The following is a 9,487-nucleotide window of genomic DNA, read 5'->3' as shown; positions in this document are numbered from 1 at the left end:
TTGATTGAGTGTCCTATAAAATGCTTTTTAATTGCAAATGCTTAAAATTCAGACTGTCTGTAGCCTGTCCTTTTTTCCTATGGTAGGTGGATAGAAGAGCAGTTCAGGTAAACTTAAAAGCTGAAAATGCCCTCCAAAATGTTCCTTTAATGAACACTTCTGACAGCTTTAGTTCATTCAACCAGCAGATTTCCTCTCCTTGGCAGAGAGCTTATTTTACCCCAAGAATCTCTTGCCTGCTACAAAAACAGTGTTTGTTTATTCAGTGCAGTCAGTGAAAGGTGTACTTTGCAGAAACCCCAAAGTAAAATTAGCTTGCACTCAGCCTTTTAATTAAATCTTATATATTAGACATGTAAAAAGTGAGTCTTCCCCAGTTTAAAGCTGCAGGAAAACGTTAACTAAACATTATTACAAAATACACCCAGAGATCTCGGACTGTACAAATGCTGTGCTCTGAAAGGAAAGACTTAATTAGGTTGCCAGTTTAAGATTACAAGGAGGGAAAGCACAGCATCTCTTTTTCAGGTTGGTTCATGCTCTGTACAGAAATTCACTTCCAAATGCTTGTAACTCTATCAGTTTGCAGCTTTGGGGCTGAACTTTCTAATCAGGGCAAATGACTCCAAGAGTTCAATGTTTTCTCTCACATTTTCTTTAGAGAAGAATTTCAAAAGAGGCTGTAGCATCCCTCAAGCTTTTTGCCCTGGACATCCAAAAGTTGTCTGTGAAGGACAGAGCCTGTACCACCTGTCCAAATCTAACCAGAAAGTTTAACTTGTACTAAACCTGAAACACAGTTTTCACATTTATTTTCAAAACCCATTGCAGGCACTGTCACTGAAGTAGCTGAATATTCCTCAGATGAATACTTAATAACCTGTTTTCAGCTTTTGTGTTTCTGGATATAACTCCTCAAAGACAGCTCTGAGAAAATATTTCACAAGGTAGTACTGCTTAGTTAAATAAAAATCTTATTTCTCAAGATACGGCTCAGTTGTTTCACTGTGTAACCTCAGATTAATCAGAACTCTGTGCTAAGACATTTTTATTTCTCTCCCCTGCCCAGTTAAGTGTGGAAGGACATCTTTATCCTGCCCACAGCAGGTGAGCTGTGGTCTTAAGACAACAATCTATACTCCCGTGGCTCCATTTCCATTGCAAAAACTAAAGCAAAAAAGGATTTAAGTTTTATCTTACAATGGCCATGAAAAAAAACTCTCTACACCCACATTTGATAGTTGGTTGCATGAGGGTAAATTAAATATCCTCAGAAGGGTAAAACAGCGACCCCTGACAATGCAGCTGAAATTCTTTTACAAACTCACCTTCCAAAGAGGGGCCTCCTTGGCCAGTGCCAATTATTTCTGCAGAGGGGATTTGCAATGGCAAAGTGTCTGTGTGACAGGTCTGATGCTCTGCACTCTCCTAAAGAGCATTTTGGGGGAGCACAAGAGTTGTTGATGTGGAGAAATCCCCACTCCTCCTTTTACCCTGTGGGGAAAGGGACCTGGAGCAGAATTCCCCTCCTGACCACATGCCATGATCACCAATTCCAACTGCAGACTTTTAGGGAGGCTTTTTTACACATTTTAAACCAGGAGCAGCACTGCTCCTGTGCAGGATTTTACAGCAGAAGTGTTCCTTCCAGGAGTTGTATCCTAGAGCTGATAAGCTTAAAACAGTAACTAAACCAAGCAACTTCAGCTTCTTCTGTTCCATATGATTCTTCCATTAGAAAAAAATGCCTTGGGAAGGAAACTTGAGAAATAACAAATCTACCTACAGGTCTTACTGGAAATGAAAGCTTAGATTAAATGAGAAAACTTGGACTCAAACATCAATACTCTGAGATGGATAAAGGTTTATCAAGACTGTAGTTTCAAGGCAATTTTTCTCTTTTCGCCACTTATTTCAACCCTACAAAATTAATTTTAGAGGGAGTGCACCAGTGGACATTTACTGTTCCTTTGGAGAATTAAAAAAGGCTTGAGGACATTCTTCATGTCACTGGTAAGAAGTGATATCACATGAAACCAGGTCACAACACATCCTTTAACTCCAGCAGGTCACAGCAAAGAGCATTTCTTTCTTTCTAAATAGAAAGAAATAATAAGTTTCAAGTGAAACTATCAAGTCAAGCCCAAAGCATGTTCTAATGCAGGAGTTAGACAAGAAGCTTCTGTTGCAGTGAGGAAAACATCTGTAACTGAACCAAACTTAGAAAACTCTTTCCCAGCATTTGGCTTGGGACTTTTATAATCAGCAGGAAAACAATGTGAGCCTGACAAAATCCTGGCATGAGGGTAAATAGGCTACAAGCATTTCAGAACCATGTACCATATGTATATGCTGTAGGTGCACACAGGATGGGAAAACTACATGTTCAATCACATTGCATCATACTTGGCTTCTTTTCTGTCTCTTTTAATTCAGCCCCTGAATGAGGAACACTATAGGACACTAAAATTACTCTTGGTTCCACACAAAAACCGATTTTTTTTCTATTTAACTATAAAGCACGTAAAATTCCACCAATTAATCTTGAGATTAATTCCATCAATTAATCTGAGTAAAGGAAGTATCAAACTTCAGGAACAAAGACACTGCAATTTAAGAGGTGTCAGTGACCACAAGAGATAATCTTGAATTCAGGTGCAACTCATATCTGCAACACCAAAGATTGGATAAACATTTCCTTAATTTTATGTGACTACCAACATCTTGTGGCATCCAACAAAAGCTACAATATAAAAAGCCCACTTTAATGTCTTTAATGCCTCAGTTTAGTTTACATAACACTAGATTAGCTTGGCAAGCAAAACAATATTAAACACATTTATCTAGTTTTTAGATACACAGGAATGTAATTTACTAAAAATGATTCCATTAAGCTGGGCCAGTCATAACACAGTTTCTCTTGCCACCCTGGTGTAACTAAAGGCAGCAATATCTCCAGATTTTAGCATGTTCCAAACCCCAAGATCTGTGTTTATTTATCTCAGAGGCTGGTGATTTATAGCATGTCATAAATTAGAAGCCCTCATTATTGTAACAGTCAAGTGTTTAGCTGTCAGAGCACTAGGAGGGGTAACAATCTAAGTACTTCTCCAGAAGTCAATCAGTGTATTTGTACAACACATGGGAAAATAATTTTCTAGAAAACTGATACTGTGTGTAAAACCTGAAGTGTTTGTGAGGTTTAACAGGTATTTTCTTGCTGAAGTTCTGTCTTGCCACATCCAGAGTATCCACTGGGGTCATGGATTCTTTAAGGAAGTATTAGAACAGTTTCATAAATGCTTAAAAGAAGATGATGTTTAGTTTGTATAATTACTGGAGAAATATGGTTCAACTTACCTAAATAGGGAATACAAGGAGTCATCTTCAAGCTGCTGATATAGTCTCGAAGCCTTTTGTAATTATCTTCTTTACTCATAACATACTCCAGCTTGTCAAAGGTGGCTTTGTCCTTCCGACTCAGTAACTGGGGAAAGGAGAGAAGGGAAAACCAGAGGAGCTTGAGTTTGATCACTGTGATTTCTCTTTCACCTTTATACGCAGAGATTTCAACCTTCCCATTGCTGTTTTATTGGCTTGGTGTTTGTTTTTAAATGCAATTGCCTCAAAATTACACCATTTACTCCTTAAGGATGAGCACTTGGAGAGTTTCCATAGACAAGCAGTTATTTCGGCTGTTAAATTTAAAAATACTTCTAAAAATTGACCAGGTAAAACATTGCTGCCCTGAAGGATCCTTCTGAAATAATCACAGAATCACAGAGTATTCTGAGTTGGAAGGGACCCACAAGGATGATAAGTTATTACAAAGACCATATATGTATATACACACATATATAAAAGTTTATATATATGAAGACTGATCTAGCTAAGACACATCACAATTTCATGTGCTGTCCACATCAACAGTAATTTATTCACCAATTATCTATAAGTGTGCTGCTTTTGGATGGGATAGAGTTAATTTTCTTCACAGTGTGTTTTATTTGCTATACCTTGGATTTCTGCTGAAAAGTCATGGACCTCCTTCCCTTTCCATTCCTTCTGTCCCCAGCCCGTTCCTCTGACAGAATTAACAGCAACTAGGCTCTCTTTGTAGGACTGGGGGAGTAAGTTATTTTTAAAACATCTTGCTGAGCTGCTGCTGCAAAACCACTTTGAAGGCTTCATTTCAACTCAGAGTCAGAATTTAGCAAGGGGTCTAAGATGTTCCCACTGAATATTTGGGCAGAAGATTCAGTGTTCTTGTCCAAGGCACAATTTTTCCCCTATAGTGCAAATATTACACTACAATTTTTCTCTTTCAGTTCAAGGTCAGCCTACATGAACCTGAGAGAAGTGAAGTAAATTCACTGCTGAAATAACTTGTTCTTTTTACTCACTTTTCCTATATCCAGCTCTTCCTGAGGACACAGAACACACACCAAACTAAACAGTGGCTTTCAGGAGAAAAACACCTGTGGAAACTGAATTGTTTCCCAAAACATACTGATCTCTGACCTTGCAGCAATTAAATTACATCTTTAGCTTGGGGTCCAATATTTGGATAAAGAGCATCTCCTGCTCATTAGAACTCCACACATCTGCCAGTTCCAGGTGGGGGAAGCAGCAGGCAGCCATGACTTCTTTCCAAGCACCAGAAGATGACATTTATCTTTTGAAATTCATCTCCTCAAAGATGGTTCCAGTTTAATCAGCCTAGATTAGCTTGCCTTTAATAATATCCTGAAATATTCTGCCCTCATTTGGTGTCTGGAGGCCTTTTGTGGTTTTGCAGATAGGAAGATAAGACTAACAGATATAGTAATGGCCTGAATTCAAACATGGATGAAATTAATTGTATTTTCCTCAAAACATGGTGCTTTGCACCCTCTCTTTCACGTCTGATGCATCATTTCAGGCTCTTTGGATCCTCTCCTAACATACTGACCCTGTATGACTTCCCCTTGTGCTCCCAGGGCAATTCCCACCATGCCCCACTTCCTGCACTAAAGGAGAAAATGCAGAGAAGCCAAGCACGTTAAAGGTGCTTCTGGGAGCACAAAGAAGGACCCAGTTATTAGTTCTTCAGTTTTGGAGCTGCTTCTTTTTTAAACTAATTTTTCCTCCTCTGTCTCTTGGGCTCAAAGGATGCAAAGAACAGGATAGAGATGTACATATGCAGAGACAACACAAGGTAAGGCTGACAGTTTATGGCAGCAGGAAAGGATTTGGAGCCTTCTAAAGAGCTGTTTGCTTTCCAGTTATATTGTGCCAACCCTGATTACAACCTCACTGAAATGCGAAAAAGCACAAGGAGGTTTCAGGGTGCTGCCAGAGTGGGGCAGGACTCGCCTCACCTCAGATTTTAATGATTACTTACCTGCACTGCCAAATCCTTGCTGGTCACCTACAATTCCTTTAGAGTAAATGGAGAGAAGCTGAATATTCTCTTCTATGAACACTCTTTTCCAGTTTTGAATGGGGCAAATCCCACATTAAAAGCAGTGTTTATTATTCTCCAGAGCTCAGAGTGTGTGCAGGCAATGAGCAAGACAAACTTCAGGCAAATTCAGACATACCGTCAGAAGACATGAATTTCATCTTTTTTAGGAACATTAGATTACCAAGCAAGTATTTAATGGCTCCTTTCAGCTCTAGATTCCAACCATATAAGGTGGCCTTTTTTTTTTCCAGGGGATGAATAGACTTGCAGCTATTTTCCTAACTTTGTCAGTCCAGTTGATTGAGGGATGCTCCAAACCATCTCAGAAACAGAGAAGAAATCCTTCCTTGTTGAAGGTTTTGGAGAGTTACTGTATAAGTTACTCAAATGATTTGGTGACTCAAATAACAGTTTGATGTGCCTTTTCTTGCTTTGAATATACAGAAAGCCAAAGGCTTAGAAATACTTGTAGAATTTATAAACTGACCCTCCAGGAGAAGAGTAACTAAATCAGTGCTGGGAGCTTGAATTTGCAAAGGCTTATTTATGTAAGATGATGAAAAGCACAGACTCACTTGGGATTGGATGAGGAATCAAACACCTGCAGAAATGGGGGAAAAGTTACCTGGAATTTCAGAGTTTGGAAGAGGGGCCAACTTTAAACACTGATACAGATGCCAACAGCAAACAAATAATCCTCCTAAAGGCAAACCTGTGCATAACCAAGCAGGAAAACCAACTGGGGACTCCCAGTTCTGAATGGCATCACCATGGTGCTAATATGGCTGTTACTGGTGTATGGTTATAGTGACGTTTACTTTGGGTTATGTACAAAAAGAGATTTAAAAAAAAGCTCTCCTTGAGACCATTTTGAAGTGTTAATTTCATTAACATTTCCTTGGAGAGATTTTTGGTATTTGGAAGCAATGTCTGTCTTAACTGTGCCTTTGCAAAACGTGTCCAGAATTTTAGATGAGTATCTTGGCAGGAGAGAATCACATTCACTTTTGGTAACATTTACCAACTGAGCAACATTATCACGCAGTTGTCAGACCACAACACACTAGAAAAACTTTACTATTTGTAACATTCAAGGATGCACTGACATGTCTTCAGTGAAGTTTTCAGGTTTTTTAAATGATCTCTTTATATGTATCCCTGTACAGGAGTATTTCAGTCACCTGATTGTTTCTGTCACACTTCATGTCACAGTTCATCTGAAACAGCTGGAAAACTTCACAATGTATGGCTGAATCAAGGCCTATTTTCTAAGCTCTGAGGCATCAATGACCAAAAGTAATGCCTGGTATTCTTCTTATCAAGGATACAACTATATAAAAATTATATTAATGTCAGTCAAAAAACAGATGTCAAATAAAACTGTTTCCAAAGAACACTGTTCTTCCACAATTGCAGAAATGCAGTTACAACTATGAAAATAATTCTCAAAACTCTGAGGAAAAGTGCTAATTTAGTTATCAGTTGGAGAAACAATAAATCTCTTTATGGCAATAAATCTCTTTATGAATCAGGAGTTTCTGAACATCTGCTCTCCATAGCAAAAGAAAAATTCCAACAGCATAAACCCTTAAACGATTAAAGTATGACCCACTTTGGCATTCAGAATTTTCCAGCAACTAAATACAAAACAGCTCCTGGCCAAATTAGAAGCCTCTGCATTTAGCAGAATCTGCAGGGAACTGTTTTTCAAAGGAAAATATTTCTATGCCAGAATGGGAAAAAAAGATTCAAGAGGAAACCATAGACTTCAGAGGAATGAGCAGCATTATGTACACAGTAGAATAAAATTAAAACTGTAAGAATTATTGCATCCTTGAAAACAGGGTGCTGTGTTTTCCCAAGGATAAATTAACCCCCCTGTTCTCCACTCACCGCCCAGGTCTTGGTCAGCCTGAAGATTGGGGCACTCTGCAGGCCTGACACCACTGCCATGAGAGCGTGCAGATTGTTCAGCTCATACAGTTTCTGAGGACAGAAAGATACAGGTAATAAAACCAAACAATATTCCAAGGGCTGTCAATAATGACCAGGGAATAAATAATATAAAAATGAGGCAATCTCGCATGTTCTGAAGCAAAGAGCTGCAGTGAACTGCTCTGCATCCACACCACTTCTATGGCACCTCCTAATTTTTTATTATTGCATCTACATGGCTTTGAATTAGACTGTACTACCTGTTTCATGGCCCAGAGAGAACCCTTAAAAATACCTATATAGACAAAACATCTTGAGTAATATATTAGAAGTGCCAGAAATTTTCTGACATTCAAACCCAACAAATTCCTTTCATAGCATTCAACAGTATTTTAAAAATTAACATGCCAGAAAGGGTAACCCAGCACTGAATGATGTAATCATGGCAGTACCTTGAGTTTTTGCAGCTACCAAGGCTGCAGGAAAGCACCCAAAAATATTGTTGCAGGGTGAAATCAAGGAGGTAAATTACAAAAGCCACGTGCCTGGATTACTTCTCTCATGAACAACAATTTTTGGGATATGACAACTAATGGAAAGCAACAACTCCATAAAAACTGAGCAAAGAAAACATCAGGGTAAAGGAATTTTCTTTGAAACTCTCTACAAAATACTGTTAAGTGCATTTTCTGACATATTTGGAATTTCCCTCCCTTTTCCTTTCCCTCTGTCTCCAAAACCACTGACCTGCCTTGGCCAGTTGGTCCTGTCACAACAACTTAAAAATGGTCTGGAAGAAAATGCTGTTTTCTGAACCAATTCTGCAACAACAGTTGTTCCCAAACATCCAAACTACATTCAGGCATTTCTGGTGGAGGGCACACAAACTGAGGGTTTAACAAACAGACTGATACAGAGAAATGGATACTCAATCACTGTACTGCAAATCCTGTTTGATCCATCTGGAACAGTCACCAAGGTAGGTTAGGATTCCAGTTAGATAAAATAAGGAACACTTTTTACCCAAAAATGGTTCAAGTCTCTTTTCCTGCTTGAAACTCAACTTGCCCAAGTTTCCTTGCTTAGAGAGGCTTTTCATGAGATAAAAGGACAAAAGAAGCTGGACAAACATGATACTGAACAAATGAAGCTCAAAGGAGACCTTCTGTTTGGAAGGATGAAAGGGATAGCACTGGGATGGCTTTCTGGATAACAGCTTTGGAGCAGGGTAAACAATCCTCTCTTACAGCCTTTTAGAGAATGAAGTCCTCACAGGCATTGCTCAGAAATGGCTCTTTTCATGGCACTGTAGCAGCAATTCCAGTCTGAGTGCTCAGAACCCCACAATCCCACTGGCAGTGGGAGTCTGCCCACACTACTGATGAAGGGCTTCCCTCCACTCATCGTCTTTTGGGAGGATTCTTTGGTAACCATGTGTAAAGGGTAATCAATATTTTGTGGGGCAAGGTGGAAGGAGGTGGATATTTGTCCTATACCACAGTCCTACTGCTCTTCCAAGCAGTCCTGCTGGAGTTTGTCCCTCCACTTACACAATGACCCTTTTTACTCACACACAGATCACAGTCCAGTCCCTTTACCAGATCATGGCACTCAGTGCCACGGCCAAGCTCAGGTTAAAAACCTCCAAGGGATGGGGAATCCACCCCCTCTCTGGGCAGCCCATTCCAATGCCTGAGCACACTCTCTGCAAAGAAGTTTTTTTTGATCTCCAACTTAAATTTCCCCTGGCAGAGCTTGAGCTTAAAATCCTCACACAAGGTAAAGTTCATTGTCCCTAAAGGACAGTGTAGCTGATTAAAAAAGGAAAAAAAAAGGGCTTTCCCAGCTGCTGCCAGCATTGAAACAGAAGTCATCACCCCCAGGACAGTCTGGGAATTGGGAAGGAATGCAACTCTTAGGTCCAATTAGTCCATGCATAACGCAATATGGATGAGACACCATCAGAGGACTGTGAGCTATACAATAGATGTCAGCACAAAGAATGCACTGTGGGTGGATTTACAGCTTCTCTGAGGACAAGTTCATTAGTGTGACCTCCAGCACTGTGCTGCTCTGATAACAGCTTTGGAGTACACAGAAAACCCT

The 9,487-nt window shown here is 39.6% G+C and overlaps 1 protein-coding gene across 5 annotated transcripts in view; it reads right to left on the bottom strand.

The window, feature by feature from the left end:
- RALGPS2 (Ral GEF with PH domain and SH3 binding motif 2) overlaps positions 1-9,487 on the bottom strand; it is a 116,168-nt gene that overhangs the window by 54,080 nt on the left and 52,601 nt on the right. For all 5 annotated transcript variants that reach the window (XM_071564608.1, XM_071564606.1, XM_071564610.1 and 2 more), the window contains 2 exons: positions 7,340-7,432; positions 3,361-3,487 (listed from right to left, as the gene is read on the bottom strand). In XM_071564608.1, the coding sequence (XP_071420709.1) occupies positions 3,361-3,487; positions 7,340-7,432 (220 nt within the window). The remainder of the gene's footprint in view (positions 1-3,360; positions 3,488-7,339; positions 7,433-9,487) is intronic.

The sequence above is a fragment of the Pithys albifrons genome, chromosome 10 (assembly GCF_047495875.1).
Source record: "Pithys albifrons albifrons isolate INPA30051 chromosome 10, PitAlb_v1, whole genome shotgun sequence".
In the NCBI taxonomy this organism is placed as follows: domain Eukaryota; kingdom Metazoa; phylum Chordata; class Aves; order Passeriformes; family Thamnophilidae; genus Pithys; species Pithys albifrons.
This window is presented reverse-complemented; position numbering and strand designations above follow the sequence as displayed.